The sequence below is a fragment of the Micromys minutus genome, assembly GCF_963924665.1.
Source record: "Micromys minutus genome assembly, chromosome: 8".
Taxonomy (NCBI): Eukaryota; Metazoa; Chordata; class Mammalia; order Rodentia; family Muridae; genus Micromys; species Micromys minutus.
In genome coordinates, this window is record NC_137977.1 from 3,710,225 (window position 1) to 3,732,441 (window position 22,217).

The following is a 22,217-nucleotide window of genomic DNA, read 5'->3' on the forward strand; positions in this document are numbered from 1 at the left end:
AATTGGCTGCAAATGCCACAGACTGGTAAGCACTGCTTCATGCATGTCAGATGATACTTGCCAAGATTTGGACACACAATTATCACCATTGTGACCCCTTTATTTTACATGCAAGAGGCTTTCTTGGTTAATGTAACAGCTGGCTACGTTACTGCTCCCACAGTATAAGCCACAATGCCAAAGCAGCTCTTGTATCAACATTTAAAAGCACATCAAGTTGTTTCCATGTCTCCTTGAGATGATTTTCCAGTAACTTTGTGCCAATTTCTGTCATACTCTTTGGTTAAAAAAGAAACTCCATTCAATCAAGACAACTTCGCTTAGCTGAATTTCCTCTATACAGAGAATTGTAGGACAATTACAGTAGCTGATTTGAGGCCATCATCATTAAGTCTGCGCAGGGCTTTAAAAATGAATGCAAATTATAAATGTGGAGTAGTGTAATTAAACATCAAATAGTCCAAGCGATAAAAGTCATAGATGAGCCGTCTTTCGGCTGCACTCAGGTCCTTTAAATACTGCCTCACCACGTGGGCACTGGTTCTTTCATCAGATGAGTGCCTATCCTTAAAGTTCGGAAATTTCAACTCTTTGGGAGCACCAATCAACTGCAGAAAGTAATTGGCATCTTCTTCTAATGTCTCGAACTTCCCTACAAAGTCATAGTTGATCAAACATGGATAACACAGTTTGCTGACCCTTTCCCAGTGAATATCCATTCCTACTGGGCGGTGAGCATCTAGCAAATAGTAGGCAAATTCTTTGAATTTCACTCCAGATCCATTATTTAATGCTTCTGCAGAAGCATTTGGTCGGTATTTCCTGATAATTTCCTTTCCAAACACTGGATGATAGTAACTATTGGGATGCTCAAATTTATCCCTAAATGCAGACACTAATCTTTCCATGGGATCTCGAACAAACACAGCTTTGGTATAGGTACTCAAACGCATGTGTACCCCTCTTAAGTCAAAGCTATTCAGTGTTTTCAGATGCTTCCCATAGTGCACAGAATCATGGGAGATATTGTATGCAGAGGAAGCCAGTCCATTTAAGACCATCAGAATTCTTTTCCAATTAGAGCAGCCAGCCTTTGGTACTTCACAGTACAGGATTTTGTGTTTATCTTCTACATATATCCTGGATACTATGTGAAAAAGATTGGATTTGGGATCATTTACTCCACCATATTTCTTGCAAAACTCATGAAGGAAGGACCTACGTTTCTCTTGGGTCGCATCTGCTTTCTTCCACTTGTTGCCTTGGACAGAACTTTTGTTTAAGGGCCAAGTGACCAGCCGCCAGTCCATCTGGATGGGTTTCTGAAAAACTCGAATCCTAGCTCCTTGATGTGTTTCAGTTGATGATCTGGGAGCTTGGTCCTCCCTTTGTGAATGGCTGCTCTTCCTTAACACCCTAGTGGGTCTCCCCAGGCTGAGCAGATTTCCTCTTTTCTTTGGATCTTCAGGCTTGTGAACCTCGGAGCTCTGTTAAAATAGGAAGAAGACATGTTGGATGCACATTCACAGGCATGTAGATCAGGAACTTAGCGACTTTGTTTTCATGTATTATTGAGGAGAGCACACAGCACACTGAGTAGCAGAAACAATTTCAGCTTGTTGAACATACATTTTGTGGTAAGATTTTTCACAGAAAACCCAGTGATAGAAAACAAAGATATAGGATCTATAAAATAGAAATTAGAAGGCTCTGCCTTGATGTTAGCAGGCATGCAATGAAATAGATCTCAATCATTTCATGTCTTAGTGATTTCTGAGGCATTATTGAGCCTGTTATTTCCAAGTAGCATTACTGACTGGACATGCCATCCAGAGCTATATTTAGACAGCAGTTTTGTTGTTTTAGGAGCAAGCATTTTCAATATGTAGAACAGTCCAAATTCATAAATTATAACTTAAAAATTGTAATAAGACCAATTATCACAGCCTAACAATCATTACAGTTTCATAAGCATTTACCAAGAGTGATGTATTTGTTTACTTGAAAAATATTTTATTTTCAATTTATTTATCACAATGATGTTAGAATTATAGTCACAATATCATATACTTTTCTTCATGTATGAAACTGTCCACCTTCCCTACTTGAGTTAGGAACACAAAGTATCTTTGATGTATTGTTGTGTAATATGTATTGGAAAAAGACTGAGGTCATTTTTCCTCTTGTCTCACTAGCCCACTTTCAAGAAGCTATCATTTTATTATTTCCTTCCTACAGCTCTTGACTTGGCTTGGAAAGAAAAGCCACAGAAGTTGTAATTTATATGTGCTATCTCCAATAATAAGAAAACTACTAAAGAGATTAGTTTTTACTCTGAGACCGCTAAGAAGCTATTGGAGATCTCTGGCTTGACTCACTTAGACTTTTGGAAAAGCTAGGTGATAAACATTTAGTCTCTTAGCATGTTATTGGGAAATTTAACAAATAAATAATGCACAGAAAGAATACAGTATGGAATCACAGAGAAAGAGAACAGGTAGAGAAAATTGGAAGAGTTTCTTATATGTATTTTTTGTGTTCTTTGCATCTAGGATGCTCTATAATTGATAGTAGTTGACCTTCAATTTTGTGGATGAATAGTCTTTGGTCTTCAAAGATAATTAGGATTTTTCTACTGGTTGAGTGACAGCAGAAAAATAAGTACTGGGGTCACCTTTGAGTATAGTGGGCCTTCACCAATCTAAATATAAGATATCCAGAGGGCTTTGTGAGTAATTCCCAATCACCATACACCAGCTTGTGTAGCCTCATTAAAAACAAACAAAAAAAAAAAAAAAAAAAAAAAAAAAACTGCCTCAAATCATCTGAATTGTGAAGCCATCTAGTTGAGGTCTCAACTCTAGAGCTATTTATCTGCTTTCTTATCCAGAGACTGCCAGGAGTCTTCAAAGCCCCAAATCCTTCTTTGTTCTGATCAATGATTTATGGTACATAAAGTTGTCATAAATTATATATGACTTTTCTGTAGGTTTGAAAGATCACAGAGTTATTGACAGATGTGCATGAGAAATATTTCACATAGGACCATAACAAGCTGCCATGATTACCAATGCTACGATTATCAGTATAAATAAATTATTATTGTTTATAATTAAAGTTAGAGCTATTGTTATTTCAGTAAAAGTAACAGCATTACTTTATCTCCATGGTAAAATGAATGTTAATTTCCCTCAGTTGTTCATTACGATTTATGCTAAGATTTGTGTGTCTCTGTATGCCACCCAATCCGTTAGAATTTTCCCTCATTAATATCTTCCAATGCTTCCCCCCAGTGAGTGTCTGCTGTGCCCTCTAGACCTTCTCTGAGGTCAACAAATTTTCCTTTCTGCTTCAGGGAATCTTAGAATGTTTATTTCTTATAATTTTTCTTACTGGATCCCCAATATTCTGCACACTTCACATTGTCTCAAGTAAATAAAAGTCTATTGTTTGGATCCAAGTGTCCCTTGGTTCACGACCTATTGTCCTGCCGTCCACTCTGTTTCCAGGATAGCTCCCAGAGAGCTCTCTGCTCCTGTGAAATGTGCTCTGTGGAGCTTCCTCACCTTTCTCTTGCCACTGGTCTCTGTTTTGTGTCTTGAGGACTGATTCCTAATTTGGATGTTTCACCTTTATCTCTATATGTAGCAGCTGACATACTGTAAATTCAGCTCCTTAACCACCTCATTTTCAATAGAAGACTTCTCTAATTCACCTGCATCAACCATGTTAGAGCCTTCTCATTATTTCTCAGACCACCACTGCCTAACTGGCTCGTTGTTTGCTATTGTGCAATACTTTGGTGACTTTGACTTCATTCTCAGGCTTCGGGTATATGACATAGCTGGTTCTTCATCATTTAATTCTCATCCAGTTTCTCTATAATGACAGTTTTCCTAGCCACCCCTTCTAAGCCTTATTCCTGGTGATCCTCTCACTTAACTCTACTATTTTTCTGCACAGCACTAATAACCATGTGAAATGATTTGACTTACTTCTATGGTTTCTCTTTTCATCCCATCCTTCCCCAACCCATTAAATATTACCACAGAGGCCTGTGGTTTAGTCAAGAGATAATTACTAAATTAATAAATATGGTGATGACTTAATGATTACTTCCAGATAATTATCTTATGGTATTATAGAAAATAACATACTGTTCATCAAAAGGTGTAGGTTAACTCAGAGAAATAATCAACTGATCCTCACAAGGCACTGAAAATATGTGCACAAAAAATGGCAGCAAAGAAAACCAGGAAGAGCCATTTGTGCTATGTTGGGGGCAGGGTGCAGAGTTTTGCCTGCCTTTTAATCAGATTGTCCAGAGTCACTCAGAGTTGTTCTGAAGCCTCAGAAAACTTCATAGCATTCTGGGTCTTCAGGCTTTCCTGTGGATATGGTAAAGTACAGTCTCTGTTGGTGAAACTCTCAACCATAATCAATGGAGCTCTCCTGGAGTTCAATGGGCTGCGGTGACAATTGGCCACCACACAGCTTCAGTAACAAAGGGAATTCATAAAATAAAGAATATAGTCTGAGGATTTCCTCTCTTTTTGGGGAAGAATGCTCTGTGGTAGACTTGACTGATTTAAAGAAGAGACAGAACTCAAATAAATGTAAGATCAGATGCCACATTGGTCTTCAAGGAGGACAGATACCATGCCTCCTGTTTATATGTTCTCCTTTGTCATGTTCATGGTCCCCAAGCAGCTTTCAGGTGATTGATACAACATGAGGAAAAGGCTCACCCTGCACTCAGGGCTATACTTCTGACTTCTGATCGATTTTATCTCCATGAAAGACAACTGCTCTGACTTTGACCACATTGAGGTATAGGAAAAAAGTTACTTTCTAAAGTGATGGGACAGACACCTCTCGAGCTCTTGTCTGGCTTCATATCCTCTTCAGAATCCTTCACATTACTATTTATTCTACAAAGGCTGCTCTCAGGGACTGGTGGCCTTCTTCCTTACCATTCCACCCAGATCTGATTCCTTCCCATTCTATTTAGAGCTTTCAGAGACCGAGGGTTATAAATATTGAATTATAATACACATTGATATAATACTGATTTTAAAGTGAATGGCATGCTATATCTGAGGCTTATATAGATGATTTCCCAACTCCATCTTCCTAACAATGCCAACAACAGGAATAAGAAAAGGATGAAATCTTAAGTCTTTTCTTTCTTTGAATTGTCTTTAAAGCAAAACCCTACAAAGCCACATGGTTTCTCCCAAGTTCTTTCCTGTTTGTGAAATGGTCCTGTTGCTCTATGTTCACCCATTCATAGGATCTGAGATCATTTTAACAACCAGAAAGTAAGATGACTATTTCACATGTCTGCATCTTTAAAACTGTATTTCATCTTTTTTATATGCCGATTAATCATGTGATTTACTCTGTAGCTGGTGACTTAATGCTTGTCCATTGGGTGTTCTGTACTGTATTTTCAACCAGATTTGCTGCAAATGGCTACCAAATTAGTATTCACCAAATGGTTGCTTTTTCATTTGTTGATGGCTTGGATTGGCTTTGGGAGATACCATCTGACTTTCTGATCCCCAGGTAGATCTGTAGATTGCATCAGCTCAGCCACTTCTTTACTGCTATTTACATTCTCTTGATGCTGACTTTTCCTTGTACTTTCCTTCCTCCTTAATTTTGGCATCTCCTCCATCCTACGCCTCTCTCTGGGATGTCCAAGCTCTTCTAGAGTAATACACCAATCTTAGCTTCTTTTCGAAAAGCACTGCAACCTTTAGCAAGGGGCTCCTCTGCCTTCAAGAATGGCATTAGCAATCAGTCTATACCATTTGACTTTTCTAAATGCTCTTTAAACCACAGATTAACTGTAAGCAATGGCTACACTCATCAGAAATGTCTTCAATGAATAGACAGTGCAAACCTATATAAAAGATACAGTACTTCATAAAATAACAACTAGTATTCAAATAAGCGAATTAGTAAAAGTCCTGGAAGCTTAATTAACTTCACACTGAATTTGAAATTTCCATCCTTATGTTTTGTCTGAGGTCACTAAATGAAGGGTCCTTCCTCGGGGACCTGTGCTTCTTTCCTCCCATTGGAGTCATTGGAAGTGTTCCAAACATCAAGTGTGTGCTAAATGCCAACCGTGAAATGGATAAAAATCTCTGGCCCCTTGATGAAGCCAAGGTTTAATTAGGTTGGAAGTGAATAGTTTAAGAAAATGTGTTTTTATTGCCACAGTGAAAGGATGCACTGGACATTTGCTTAGCAGTGAAAAACAGAGTTTAATGTATCCGAAGAGATTGTGGGCGGGGAGCAAACTTGGCAAATAAAGCAATAGCTCTGATGACAGATGAATACTGGAAAGCCAACAGACCAGGGGCCAGGTGTGGAGAAATGTGTGTGCTGACACCTAGAGTCCACCTAGGCTTACATTCAGGTGAGAGAAGCCAGCAGGCAGGACTCGAAATAATAGAAATGTCCTGAGAAAGACTGCACTCATGTGAACGGCCTGGGACACCTTGAGCCTAACAAACAGACTGCATTTTACAGTTTATACTGTGGGAATTTTCTTTTTAATTTTCCTGCATGTGTGTGTGTGTGTGTTCATACCTGTGAGTGCATGTGATTTTCATGATACTTTTGTGGAGCTCAGAGGAAAACCTTGGGTGTTGCTCCTCAGGATCCTTCCACTTTTGTTTGAAACAGTCTCTCAGTGACCCAGAACTTTAACAAGTAAACCAAACTCCTTGGCCCATGAACTTTCAGGGGTCCATCTACTTCTGCCTCCCATCTTGCCATCTTTAGGATTGCAGGTACGACGACCTTCTTATGCTGGAAACTGAACCTGGGTCCTATAAAAGAGTAGCAGGTGTTGTTAACCACTGAACCATCTCTCTAACCCTAAGAATCAAGAGGTGGAGGAAGATGGTGATAATCTACTTGGAGTCTAACAGAGATAAGTTGGTGAGCTGAGGAGTGAAAAGTGGACGTAGTTGGGCAAACTTAGGAGCAGGGATCAGAACTGAGAAGAGCAACTGCCACTTCTCTGAAGAGAAATTCATGTATACGTTTTATGCAAAGCCACAAGAGTGAATTCTCCTTACCTACAACTTCAGATCTCTTGAAGGCAAGGTGCCTCTGTGGGAGCTGGAGGAAACCTGAGTATACAGGCGTGAGATGCTGGATGTTGGACAGGGTAGCTGAGTTTCGGGCACTGAGGACTGATAGGGAACACAATATTGCCTAAGTTCCTGCTGTGTGCTATACCCCCCAATGCATACTACCATGCATATTTTTGTGTTCATTTTGCAAGTGAAGAGATAACACCTTGGGGCTGGAGGGTTGCCTTAGTGGTTAGAAGCACTTGTTCTTGCAGAGAACCTAGGTTTATTTCCCAGCACCCATATGACAGCTCACAATGGTCTTCAAATCTTGTTCAAGGGATCAACTGTCTTCTTGTGCTCACTGAAGCACCAGACACTCATAGGGTGCACAGGCGCACATGAAGTCATTCAAACACATACACACGATAAAAATGAGCAAACTTTCAAAGAGATAAATAGATGTATTTAAAGAAATAATGAATGGAATTTTAAAAATAGAAATTTTACTAAACACATAGCTCAGTAGAAGGGACAGTTCACAAACCTGTTTCCCCCCCCCCTCAGGCATAGAGATTTCCTGTTCCTATTGTAAATACATGTGTGTGTGTGTGGGGGGGGTAGAAGAGTCACTGCAGAAGAACTCCACCCAGAGTAGAGTCAATGGTAGGAGTGTTTGTGTGCTGGACTGCAAACAAGTGGGTTAGCAGGCAAATGAATGTTTTCTTTTCTGGCTTAATTCCTTCAAGAGATCTAGGACTCTACGATTGTGCTAAATGTGTCAGGTAGCATCATAACTCAAGTTTATAGCAGAGATGCAATAAGAAGTATCTGTGGTGTTAACGCCCATCCCACTCTCAAGGACTGAGATGTAACATCATAAAATGTATCAAATGCAACCCATAGCATCTATAGGACTTGGGGCTATAGCAATAAGGACACATTGGGACTTCCAGCATCTTTGGACAGAAGACAGAGCACAGCACCTTGCCTGGGACCATGAATAGGCTTCTTTTCTTTCCTAGGATATTCCTGTCTAACGAATGGAATAATATTGATAACTATGTCCCAAGTGGAGAGTATTAACTGTGTTAATATAAACAGACTATTTGTTAAAAAGTGCCTACCATACAGTATGTGACAGAACGATGGCTCTCTTTAGGGATGGTTCATTTGCTTCTTTTACTAGGAAATGCTGGGTTTTTTTTTGTTTGTTTATTTTAATGTGTGTGTGTGTGTGTGTGTGTGTGTGTGTGTGTGTGTGTGTGTGTGTGCATGTGTGTGTGTTATGCATACATATGTGAGTGTACTTATGTGTGCCCAAATGCTTGCAGAGGTTAGAGAAGATTATTGGATTTTTTTTTCTACTGTTCTTCTCCTTTTTCCCCTGAGACAGGTGTGACTGAAGATAGTGTGCAGCTGGTGGCCAGCAAGTTCTAGTAACCCACCTGCCTCTACTGGGCTTACAAAGGGAGTGGCCATGCCCAGCTTTCATTGTGCATACTGGAGATTCAAGCTCAGACCATCATGATTCTGCAGTAGCTGTTTTTATCCATTGATCACTTCTCTAGCTATGAGTTGTTTCTGATAAAACTGACATTTAGCACTTGTGGTAAATAGGTGTCTTTCATGCTCATTATGAACTTGTGTTTATGGCGCCATTTTAAGAGTCTCTTAGATCCTGTACAACAGTCATGTTGAGGAGAAGCGCTTGGTGGTCAACACATAAATTTGGTGGTGAGAATACTAATTTATAAACATATGAACACCTCCTCCCTTTCATGTATCACCTAGCATCTAATTCATTTAATCCAATGATATCCTGTGACTTATCTTGATTATAGACATGGGTATGGTCATGCTTCCTCATACTAACAGGTAGATTTAAATTCCTGTAGATGGTAATTAGGATACTGAAAGGACTGGGTGGGATGCAAGGGACCCAGCCCTGTAGAGGATGCAGACCAAGTCTCACCTCTTTATACCTGCTGCTCCTTTTCCTTTGGTTTTGTGGCTTCAGAAGTTGAAAATATAATTACACAAGAAAAGAAGTGTAAACTAATTTTGAGCAATAGGGGCAGTTCAGAAGCATGTGATTAGAGAGCCCTCCTAACTCAATATTATTTTTATCTTACCCGTCCATTGAGCAAAGGTTTTCCAACTAAGCAAGTGCCAGGTGCTGACTCTATGCTGGTTGCACATCTTCTAAGATAGACTTGGTCCAGAAGATGGGAGGGAAGAGATGGAGAATAAAGCCAAAATTGCTTTTAATAGTAAAGTATAGAAAATTACTATAGGTCTGACAGCTTATATGATGACAGAGGAAGAGCACAAAGCTTAGAAATCAGAAAAGAGGCATCTGAGCAGGACAGAGTGGTCGGTGTGAACCACACCTGCTGAAAAACCTGATGACCTGAGTTTGATCCCTGGCACTCTGGAAGGAGCAAGGGCACTCTTGCATGTTTCTCTCTGACCTCTACCTGTGTGCCTTGGCATGTGTGTGTATTCACATGTACACACAACCAAAGAAATAACATGTAAAAATGATAAAACATGAGGCAGTTAATTTCAGTATGGAGGAAAGATAAGGATTCTTGGAGAATTCATGTCTCATACAGAGTCACTTCTGTTTCCGGTCTTCTGCTTTATTTCTCTCCCAAGCACTATTTTGCTTAGCTAGTTCACAGCATGAAACAGAAACTAGATGATTTAATCATGGTGTCAATTTGAAGAGGAAGCCCAGGTATTTCCACTCTTGGTAGATGTAGGACCGATACTGAGAATTTAACTAACTTGCTTGAATGAACACCGAGACTTCTGGAGCTGTGCCTTAGCTGGATTTCACTGTGTGTGGTTTGCTTTCAGCTTACCACAAACCGAGCAATCTCTTCTTTGTTCAATATTCATTAAGTGAACTGGTGTATAGAAAGCATCAGACAGAAGGCTGTTAAAAGAGACACAAACATCAGGAATGGAGCTCTCAGAGTCAGGCAGAAGTCATGTGTGTTGTGTTGTTTCTAACTGGGTAACCATGGGTAACCTATTTTGTATTTTAAACCTCATTTTCCTTGTGTGTACCACATGGCTGGGTGGCATCTAGTTTGTTGGGTAGTTGGATTACAGGAAACGAAGGCAGAGATTGCTTAACATAAAGTCTGTTCTTTGTAAATGTCGCATACTTTTATTGATTTAGGCAGTAAATGTTTACTTATTGAGCAACTTCAAGGTGACAAGCATTTTCAATGTAAATATTTTTCTCTGCTATTTTCTCTCCTTCCTTTTCCTTCTCTCTCACCTTCATAGCAGGTAAGAACTACATTGTAACACACACACACACACATCAGTGAAGAGAGGAAGAAGAAAGGAGAATGGTAGAAGTAACTAAAGGCAAGTGTGGGAAGGAAGGATAGAATGCACTGGGATAGGCCATGGAAGAATCACAAACAGTTGATGGTGTAGAGCAAATACTCCAAGCTTCAAAAATATAAGTGGGTTAATCTTTGTTGTTTCCCTAGGAAGGATCTTCAAGTTGATCCATCAAACTAGTGCATGGTGATTTCTAGAAGCAAAAATGCAAATTATGTTATTTGCTACTATTATTTATTTGGGATTGAATTCCCCCCACCACCCGTCTCTTGCAGCAGAGTGAAATTAAAATATGAGGAGTGCTCCTAGAACCCAGGGTGAACATCATTGCTTAGTCCACACTGGGAAGAGGTCTGCTCTTTGCGTTACCCAGACGCCATGAACGTAAAACCTGAGAGTGATAAGAAGGTACACTCCTCCCAGCAAGCTTAAATTGCCTTAAGGAGTCCTCATTCTATTGTCTTTCTAACTGTTGTTGGAAAAGTGATGCATTCCATATTAGAGACGGTTTTAAGTTCACAGATTACCAGGATAGACCTGTGCAATCATGCACCCACAGTTGCTCTGTAATGTCAATCAGAATAGAGATACTGTTGCACTGTTACTCTTACTGATGCAGGGCAGCGGATCACCAAAGGACAACTTGATAAAGTAAAGGATAGTCCACACATTAGGTCCTCCTTTTCTACTAGACTATATATACACGAAAGGCAGTTGGGGACTATAAATTTAGTCTATGTTTGATCTGAGATCTGCAGGGTAAGTACACGTTTGATTATGAGGATTTAAAAAATTTATTGACAATTTAAATATACAATACATTCGAAAAATGACCTCATAATGATTATTTTTTTTTTAAATGTTACTGAGTACCCAATGCCTCTTTTCCCAGCCTTAACAGCTGATCACAGGGATACCAATGAAGGAGTTAGGGGAAGGACTGGGGAGCTGAAGTGGCCTTATCTGATATCAACGGAAGGGGAGGTCCTTGGTCCTGTGAAGGCTTGATTCCCCAGTGTAGAGAATGGCAGTGCTAGGGCAGTGAGGCAGGAGTGGAGGAACACCCTCACAGAAGCAAAGTAATGGGCGGATAGGATATGGGGCTTGCAGAGGGGAAACCGGAAAAGGTCATAACATTCGAAATGTAAAATAAATACAATATCCAGTTAAAAAAAACAATGAAAAATATAAATGTCAGCAATGATGAATAGGTCTGAGAGGTGGGAGATGGAGGAATGGCAGCTTTTCTCTAGAGTCATTTTCTGAAAAGTGTACCTGCAAGGCAGAGTTATTGTCCTTCTTATGAGGGCATTGGTGCAGAGTGATGAGCCCAGTGCCCTGAGTTCTGGTGCCTAAGTGTAAGGTTCTAGGTTCTGCATGTGTGTGGGGTGAGCTCTCTCTCTCTCTCTTTCTCTCTCTCTCTCTCTCTCTCTCTCTCTCTGTGTGTGTGTGTGTGTGTGTGTGTGTGTCTGTATGTGAAAGTATAGGGGTTGATTCCTGGGCTGATAAGATGGCTCGGACATAATTTTGATCTATAGTGGAAACAAAGGGTTGATTACTCTAGGAAGTTGTCATGTGACCTACATATGGGCACAAAGGAGCACATGCACCTGCATTGACATACACATCGTACACATATATACACAAACAAATCAACATAAATAAGGAAATTTCAAAAGGTTATTACAGGCCTTCAGCTAACGCTGCAACTGGTGACTGACTGGGATCTACCTGAGGGCTAAAGAGGAACAAAGCAGGGGTCAGCTCGTTAGGAGGGAGCTGGGGGGATTCCTGTAGGTTGAAACCCAGAGATGCACAAGGGAAGAAAGCTGCTGTAGGCTTGGAGGTATTATGGTTGAGTTGATCAGCCAAGTTTGAAGGCCAGACTGCCCAACCAAGTCTTCCACCTGAGAGCTGGAAGGTCTTAAAACAGAGTTTTCATTTCTCTTTCCCCTAAAGCAGAACCTGGGTCAAGGATTCCGGGCAAGATATTAATTTAGAGACGATTTTAAAGCCTCTGGCGGGAGTGTGAGCATATAAATCACGAGCAGAAGATACAGGGTGAGTCATCACCCAAGGTAGCTGAGTGGATGCAAGGACGCGAGTCCTATGAGGAACCCCCCCGGGACACACATGATGCGTATCCCAAATTCACTCCAGCAAATACAGTCACAGCACTTGAAGGACTCTTGGAGGAGAGACCTGGCAGCTCCAGCTGCTTCCAGACACTCAAAGCAGATACCCTAGGACAGTGATACACATGTGGCCCTAGCTGACAGCTGGCTAGAGTGCACGGGAATGCTAAGTCATGAAAGAACAGTGGAAGACAGCGCCGGCACAGTTAAGGAGTTAGCACATATTCTGACTCTGTGAGTTCCAGTTTTAAAGGTAGATGGAACCACGTGACTATTCCTGGATGTGATGCGATCGTGGTGATAGTGTTGGTGGAAGTTTCAGATCCCAGGCTGTCTGTAGAGAATTCCAGTTCTGACTTACTGTAGCTACGCTCCTATTGGAAGTGCTTGCCGTGTGGCAAGTGTGTGTGTGTGTGTGTGTGTGTGTGTGTGTGTGTGTGTGTATGAGGCACAGTTTAAAAAAAAAACCAACACCTCACACCACGTAGACTATAGTCACATTATACTGACCAACAAGGTATATATGTGAAAATGCCTTCCCCATAGAAATAAGTCTGGACTTCCTCAAGTCACTGACTTTGAGCAAGAGGCCTCCTGGCCTACACTGTCAGAGGCTATGCTAAAATTTTACTCTTTTAATTGACACTCCTGGTAGCAGATGAAGAAATCCTTCAAAGAATTAGATAGTTTCAGTCAGAAATTACGGAGCAGAGTGTGGGACACATAAAGTTATCCAAAATGTCAGTGTGTCCTGTGTCCATGCCTTTCTTCTCTGGTCTCCTCTTCTCTGGCCATCATGTTACCTTCTCAGCGTTGGAGTGACACAGCTGTGACAATAGTCTCTGTGCACAGATTCAGCTTCTGAGGTGGTCGAAATTCAGAGTGAGCACTTGACCTAGGAGAGTCATCCATAGAGCTCTGGGAACCAATGAGGGGGCTCAGAAAAAGACATGGCCCTGAGGGCTGGAGCTACTAAGTAACTAGATTAATTAGAACATCTTCCTATAGCCTAGAAAATAGGAGTAGGCATGGCCAGTTGTGGGAATAAGGGAAATGAGGAGAGAGAGAAAGAGACTCGAGGGGGAGAGAGGGAGGGAGGGAGGGAGAGAGGGAGAGGAATTAAGGACACATTACATTGGTCTGATTTGGTTAAGTCTCTACTAGCCCCAGATCAGATTCTCCTGAGTCAGCACCTATGAGTGACACACATGTCCCTCTGTCTGGTGTCACCCCTGCGTATGTGATAGCTCAGCTTTACTTAAGGCACACAGCTGAGAGCAGGGAGCACACACACAGTGTGGTGTGCTACTCTGGGTTGTCTGGACTCTGAACCAGGAAAAACGCTGCCTCTTGGAAGCTGCCACGGGGATCCTAATCGTTTGTTGTGAGGATTTCTTTTCAGGATTTCAGTCTGAGAATTCTGCGAGGGAAAATTTTAGGAAAAAAAACCTAGTGTCAAAGTGGAATAGAGGGGCAAGAAAGGACTAGTAGAGGATGTCATATGAAGGGCCAAAGTGCGCTGAACTTAAAAGAGTGCTGATCAAATGGGCACTTGCAAGCACCCCTTCACACAAATGTGCATTCGTGCGCACACACACACACACACACACACACACACACACACACACACAGAGAGAGAGAGAGAGAGAGAGAGAGAGAGAGAGACAAACAGACAGACAAACACACACACACACACACACAGAGAGAGAGAGAGAGAGAGACAGACAGACAAACACACACACACACACACACACACACACACAGAGAGAGAGAGAGAGAGAGAGACAGACAGACAGAGAGAGAGAGAGACAGACAGACACACACACACACACACACACACACACACACACACAGAGAGAGAGAGAGAGAGAGAGAGATGCACACACAGATACATTTAATTAATTTGATTTTAGTCAATTTTTTAATAAACTATATGTTAATGTTTCTAAGGGTTTTCAGGGTAGATTATATCCTGAAGACAACTGCACTTGAGTCAAAGTATACACTAAGTGACTACAGGAAGCAGCTCTGACCATGGCCATGGTCTCTCTTTGTGCTTTCTCTGCAAAACCAATCCTTGGATTTTGGCCTCAAGGCAAGAGTCATCAGTTTTATTTCCCAGAGCTGGTATAAGGTGACTCTCTCCAGGCCTGGGAGTATCTGCCTTCTGCTAATTACAGAGTGCAATTGGCAGAGGGGAGGGAGCCTCGAGCTTTCTTGCTAACCTTTTCTCCCCTGCCTCCCAGGCAGAGTTCAAGACTCTGAATTTACAGCTTCACCCCGTCCTCATGTCCACCCTCTACTTACTCCAAATCTACTTGAGCAATGCTAAATGCCCACGGCCAAGAGCTCTGACAGCTGTCAAGGTAGCTGGACACCAGCAGGGGCTGCTGCTGACATCAATCACAATCGGCCCTTATATCAAGACACTGACAGTAAAGATTCTAAGTCAATGTTAGAGACACATTTATTATAAAGCAAAATAAACAACAGGTGGTAGAAAACCACCAGGAAAGAGAGTTGCACAGGCAAGTTGGGTCATGGGGGTGGCTTGAGCCGGGTAGCTCTAGCCAAGCAATGGGGGTGCACGTGGCTCTGTATCAGGGTTGGCCTGAGGAGTGAGACCTCAGGGCCGATAAAGAGATAAACTGATTTTATTTTTTAATATTTACTACAACAATGGGTCACTGGTAGCTAACTGTTCTGTAGCTAGTACTCTATTGGGATAAAAGTACATGGATCTGAGTACTATTCATTATTGGGTCAGCTGACCAGAACAAGGGAAAATCCCTTGTTGCTCATGCATCGTTTGTGAACTTGGGTCCAGACTATGCTTGCTCCTGAACATACCCAGTGCTAGTCTATAGTTTTTGACACCCTGTTTCCTGCTGGAATCCCCATTTTCTTTAAAGTTATGCTGCTCAGTGATGGCTATCAGAAGAGGATGTGGTATAGAGTATGTTCAACATGAACACTGACAGATCTGGGGTGAAGACATGATGTGCAGAGGACTGCACTGACAATAGATTTATTCTATACTTCAGCTCTGGATAATGTTTAGGGTCCTAAATTCTTTGAGCTCTGTCAGGGGTGACTATGAGATTTGGGGTTGAAATACAGCCTTGTCTGGCTTCTAACAATGAGTTTCTCACTATGTAGCAAAGATATTTTTTCCTTAGTTACCCCCCACATCTTCCTTCCTATTTGCTGAATGACCTTGGCATGGTCAAATGTGTCCAAGTCAAGTTCCATTTAGTATGGACACTTCAGCCTTTCAGAGTCTTCACCCATGTAGGACTGGGCTTGTTGGTGATGTAGATGCCTGATTCACTCACACCCTTTCTGTAATCCCCATAAACTCATGGTTCACCAACCTGAGTTTGGAAGCAAGGCTTTCTTTGTTCTATCATTGCTTTCTATATCTGAGGTGAACAGGTAATTTTTTTTGTATCTTTCCAGAAAAATTATATAATCACTGCGCACTGTGGGGCAGGTAGGCCGTGTTAGGTACCCTGATTCTTGATTGATGCAGTTGAAGCCCTGAGAATGGTAAATGAGATGGCAGGATGCTTTCCAAACTCTCAAGAATCAGGAATCTTCACACTGCCATAAACAGTACATGGCCCCTCAGGGCATTGGCCATGCCCCAAGTCTCACTTCCATAGAAGGATGTGACTTAGATCTCAGTCAGACTGGCCATGACTGAACTCCCTCCCTGCAGGTAGATGTGACCACAGGTCACATAAGCTCTAGGCAAAAGCAGGACTGCCCCCAAATATGTAGACAAGGTCTTCCCAAGTTCCCAGACTAAGCCAATAGGAAGTAGTTCTTAGACTTCGACCTTATTTCAAAACTGTCTTTATATTGGAGCTTGGGGTGAAAGTAAGAGATGCGTGTAAGAATCATTCCTCCACCTAAGTTCCTTTGTTCTAAAGAGCTGATAATACCTCCAGTTGGGAAGAGATTTTCTCTCCCAAAGTTTGCATCCTGTGCCTGAGCCTCTTGCTGGCTCTGTTCAGTTTGGCCAGCAGTGGAACACTGGTCTCAAAAGCCCAAGCCAGAGCTCGTGAGAGATGGAGGTGGCAGAGGCTGCCTTTTCCCCAGCCAGAAAGCTGTGTGGGATTCATGGCAAAAGGTCCCACAGGGTATCAACAAGAAATACTCTAATAATCTCAAATGCTTTGGTATGGCAAGGTGTGAAGCTATTAGTCCCAGAGATCACTGATGTTCTGATCATTAGCTCAGCTTTTGCTCTAGCCTCAGATCAAAGCCTCTGATTTCATGCATCTTTAGTGCTTCTTCAGCTCCTAGGTTACTGGAGAAACATCCAAGTAAGGTGTTTATAGTGTGAGGTGGTCTTCACTTCATCCATGGGTAGACTTTTTAAAACAGTGTAGTTTGTTACTTGACAGTTCAACAGCTACAAATCTGGGAAGAGACAGTGCTAGTGTTTGGTGGTTGGGCAGTTGAACTGCACTTAGAAAGAGGAAGTGATAAACTCTGGGGTCTAGAGAATTTGTGACTTTGTAATCACAGGGACACTTGCTTTATGATGCCATTTCCATGACTATTTGCATATTGAGGCAAACGTCTATCTTCTGAAAGAGTAGGAGGCCACCTGACGTCTGGGTGAATAGTCTTCTAAATTCCTATTTTTACCACCAAGGTTTTTTTCTCGGGTGCCTAGCATGAGACTCATTTTTAATCAAGTCTTCTTTCTATCTTTATGAATGGCCAGAGAGATAGGAAACACATTTTTTTTTTAATGTTCTGTGTTTTGGTTTATTTCTCTGAGAATCTATTGCTTTAGTTTTAATTCCAAATTCATTTTGTTGTTAGATGATTTTGTAGATGCACATATTTGCTTATTCCTCTGTCCTGCCCATTAGTTTTTCTCAAGTTCATGAATTTTTATATTTCCTATTACCCATTTAGTTGATCCAGGGCCATCTGTGTGACCATTGTATTGGAAGCATCCATTGAGGCAGGTATATAACTGAAGACAATGATTTCTCTGCTTCCTGAATGTGTTGGTAGGGAATAGTCCAGCAGTGAGAAATAGGTCTCCCTGTATTCCTCTTCCATCTGCGCCTAACTTTGATTTGTTCTTTCTTTTTCCGACTGAGGGCAGGCATCCATGGATGCCGTGAGTTCATGTTTGTAATGCAGTGCCTGTCTTTTTCCCATCTTCTGGCTCTTACAAATTCTCCAGCTCTGGGTCCACATTACTTCCTTACCCTAGGATTCACCTCTTACTTATCTTCAGTGCTTGCTTCTGCTTCCTCTCTCTGCAGGTGTCTGCCTCCAAGGTTGATGGTTTCATTCTCTTATCCACTTTATCCAGACACCTTTTTCTCCAGCACCTTCTTCATTTCCAGCTGTCAAATCTGCATTGCCTCAGGTCGAGGAGGACAACCTTAGGAATTGCACAGGTGCACAGACCAATCAGCAAAAACACAGTATGAGCCAAGGATGTTTGGAAGACCTACATTCACAGCATCTTCAGCCCAGGAGCTGGTGCAGTGTAAGGGAGGAAGGGATAAAGATCTGATAAAGATCTTTATCCCCAGCTCTGCTTCACCTGCATCTGATACCGACCAAGTCAGCACTCTCCCTCACACCCTTTTCACTAGAGTCTTGATGATTAAGTTAGACTGGTTAAATCAACCCTCATTGGTTGTAAAAAAAAATCAAGACATGTGGTCTATATTAGCTCCGTGGTCGATATTTGTTGAAGTTGTTTTGGCCACAAACTGTATATGTTTTGTCAAGATAATCTGTTGCAGGATATTCGATCACACTGTGAACCCTGAGATTGTGTTATTTACTGGGAAAACCTGTTTCTTGTTGTGGTGGGGGCTCAAGCTTAGTGCATGCCTTCAATCCAAGAGTTTTCTGTTTATTGTAAACAGGATTAAATAAAATTAACGATAGGTCAAGAGTCAAAGCACACAGCCAATTGACAAAGGAATGAACAAAGGAAAACACACTGAGAAAGTAAGAGAAAGTCAGAAAGAAGACAGACAAACATGAAGTAGAAGGGAGGCACATTCAGTTTGAGGATTTCTGAGAGGACATGGAGGTGCGCTTCCCTTTGGAATGTCTGCTTAGGAGTGCTTTCCTCACCTCTCTGAGCTAGCAGGTTTCTATTACAGAATCTGGCTCCCAAGTCTTTATTGGCAAAATTGAATGTTTGACATTTTTGTTAAGCATAACATTAATTTTTTTTCTATAGCAATATTCAAGCTGGTTCATATTAACTCCACTAGCTCTTGCCTGTATTCAGAATCCAATCTATCCACTTCTCCCTAAAACTCTTGACCCCACTATCAATATTTTACTTACACCACACCTTCTCTCTGTTTAGACCATTGTCACAACTGACAGAATTAATTAATCAGTACATTCATTCAAGAAGTATTCCCTGAACACCTGAGATATCCACTGTTTTCCAGTATGAGACTAGAGGGGTAAAAAATATGACTAGGCTCCTATTCTCTGTGGTTCAGATGTTTATGTGAATGAAGACAGGAAAGACAAGTTAGTAAATTAATAGGAACCTTTAGGTGGTGCTAAGTGGATTCAGACACTAAATCAGAGTGATGCATTCAAGTGTATCAAAGGGAGATAGGTGAAGCTGCATTGAATAGATGCCCAGAGAAGAGCTATTTTCAGATTCAGTTAAGCTAAAAAGAAACATGAGAGTTGGGAGCATGACATTTCAGGTATGGGAGGCAGTGGTCATGCAGACCTTGTATTGAGTGAGTTTAGACAAGGGAGAGAATGTGAGAAGGTCCCTGTTCTTGGAACAGATATGGTCTACTGCTACACAACAAAATGAAAGAAGGCATGACCAAACTCTGCAGGAATACCAGACTATGGGATTTTCATGCACATGTGTGTGTGTGTGTGTGTGTGTGTGTGTGTGTGTGTGTGTGTGTGTGTGTGTGTGAGTATGCTGTGCATTTATGTGTGTTCACATGTCTGTAGCACATATGTGTGCATATGTACATTTGGAGGCCACAGGCATCAATATCATCCTCCATCATTCTTCACTTTAGTTAGTGACCTAATGCCACTCAGCTGATCTCAGAGCTGTGGCTTGGCTACCCTAGCTAGCCCTGCATCATTCCTTGTTAAAGCCTACCAAGTGCTGGGATGCCAGGTAGCTACCATACCTCCTGGCTCACATAGGATCTGGTGATTTGAACTCCAGCCCTCACACTTATTCAGCCTCTCTCCAGGCCAACGTGATGTTTAACGATAGAGGTGTAATGTAAGCCACAGGGAATCATAAGATGATTTACAAGGCCAATGGTAAAGCAGACTTGTAGTTGCAGGAATGGAAGGAGGAGGAAACCAGAGTAGCCTAGGGACAGGCTGGCTGCTTGTGACAGTAGAGCCAGAGCAAGAGGAACTATAAGAAGTTCCATACTAACTGTCCTAAGAATCTTTAAGATTCTTTCCAGATTAAAAAACACCCAGTGCTTCTACATTCTACCCTCAGAGCTGGATAATCTTGGCATTTAAAGTACCCTGCCCCCAACCTTCATTTTCAATTTCTCTAAATTCCTACTGTTTATATAAGAAGAAAGGTAGTGACATCAGATGACATGAGCTCTGTTGTTCTGTGACATGTGTCGAATTTTCAGCTCCTTGGAACAGACCAGGTATTGGCACTCCCTCTCACATCTTTCACAACACAACCCTAAACACAGGGTGTGTGCAGAAATTGCTTATTGATTGATGGAAGGCATACATTGCTGGTATTTGTCTCCAGTGTTTTCCTGGTGTGAAGGAGGGTGATTATCTGTCAATATTCATTGCTTCATTAAAGCAATACACAAGGCATTAATCATCCCCGAGATAACCAGATGAGGCTTTATTGTAATCTCTTTCTATTTTGCTGGATAATTTCACTTGCTTTGGAAGTTTATGAGGCCATAAGTGGCTCCCATCTGCTGATGAACATATTTGGAGGAGTCATTTAGTCTCAAGTATGGAATACTTGAGGGGAAGTTAAATTGTAACTTTTACATTAAATGTCATCTTAGTAACAGAATCAGAATTGGAAGCATGTGTTCAATTTTGGTCTTTCATTTTCAAAGCTCGAGGTCAGGCAAATAATTAATTTCATTTGTTTATAAAGTAGATTATGCCTAATAAAATCTATTTTGTTTATGGTCACATTTTGCTTAATCCATTGCTTTGGAAAATGGGAGAAATCTGATTGGCTAATCATTCAACATAGTAAATTGCATTATTCTACATCCACAGAACATTGGCCTAATTGAATTATCCAGTAATTCTATGATGAAATATTCTCTTTTAATAGACTCTGAGACGGGCACAGCAGTGATGAAATACTAGAGTGTCTTATTTTTCTCATTTTTGTTTGATGATTGACCACAGAATATAGCATTACACCTCTGTGGTTAATAACTTTTTTTTTCCACATTAAGGCTAATAAAGACAAGGCCACTTTCATTGGCTACTTCCTGGCACTATGAGTTTTCACTATTTGTATATATTTTCTGTCCTCTTCAGACTTTTGTTTTTCCATAATTGCTAGTTTGCAAACTAAAACTCAAAGGAAATTTGTTTTTCTTTGTGTATAATAGAATGACAATTGTGGTTACTTTCCCCAGTGAAAGGAGGGTTCTCTAACTCTCCAGATGGGTGTGTCAATCCCCTGGCCTGGAGACCACACCCCAAGAATGCTGACTCACTTAAGTCATGCTGATGAGACTGGAGGAATAATTATTATAATTACCCCCTTGATGAAATAATACACCCAAGTTTCCCACATACCTGACATCAACTTGGCCACCTGCTGAGCTGTTGTCCTTTCTGCTCAGCTGAGCCTGTCTGCTTCTCTGCGTATCTTAGAAAAGCATGACCTTTCCTTTACCTTCTTCTTATCTCTCTACCCTCACTACACAGATATTTGTCTGACATGTGACTGCATGCTGACCTTTGACCTATCTCAAAGCTTATGGCTTCCTCTCATTCTCTTCTGCATCTCCTTCCTTCTGACAGCTGCAGGTAGTCTCATCTTGCCTGCCTCATTTTTTTTTGTTAAAATTAAATACAGTTGGCCTCAAGCCTCCTTCTGAGTTGGTTCTTAATTTCCTTTTATTAGTAAGATCAAGAATCCAAAGAGGAGAACCTTGATTCCCTTGGTTACATGAGTGAGTGAACCTCAGGCACTGAGGTTTGTTGATAAGCACTGATACAAACATTCCAAGGGATACTGCTGATTATATTGTTACTAAAAGTTAACGAGCTAAAACATTTCAGTTTCCCTTCATACCTTTCAGAAAAAATGTTAGAAAACAGAGAGGTATATAATTATAAAAATTTGAAAAGAGAGAGGAAAGAAATGGAAGAACTCAGATTATTGAGACTTGTGGGTTAGATCCTATCAATCAGTGCATGAGCACACCGCCAAGTGATGAGATGCATTTGCATTAGGATTTTAGTCTTTCTAATAGATGCAGCAGGTTTAGTCCTGAGTTTCAATACCCCAATCTTCTCAAATGAGTACCTACATAACAACACTGTTATATCAACAGTGAAGAAGGTTTCGGAGGTTTTGAAAAAGTCACATGCTTTTCTGAAA

General features: G+C 41.2%; 1 protein-coding gene across 1 annotated transcript in view; it reads right to left on the reverse strand.

Annotated features, from left to right (window-relative positions):
• Positions 1–422: 422 nt before the first annotated feature.
• CHST9 (carbohydrate sulfotransferase 9) overlaps positions 423–22,217 on the reverse strand; it is a gene marked incomplete at both ends in the record, with an annotated part of 228,807 nt that continues 207,012 nt past the window's right edge. Inside the window, one exon of the mRNA XM_080919757.1 lies at positions 423–1,487. Coding sequence (XP_080775883.1) covers positions 423–1,487 — 1,065 coding nt within the window. The remainder of the gene's footprint in view (positions 1,488–22,217) is intronic.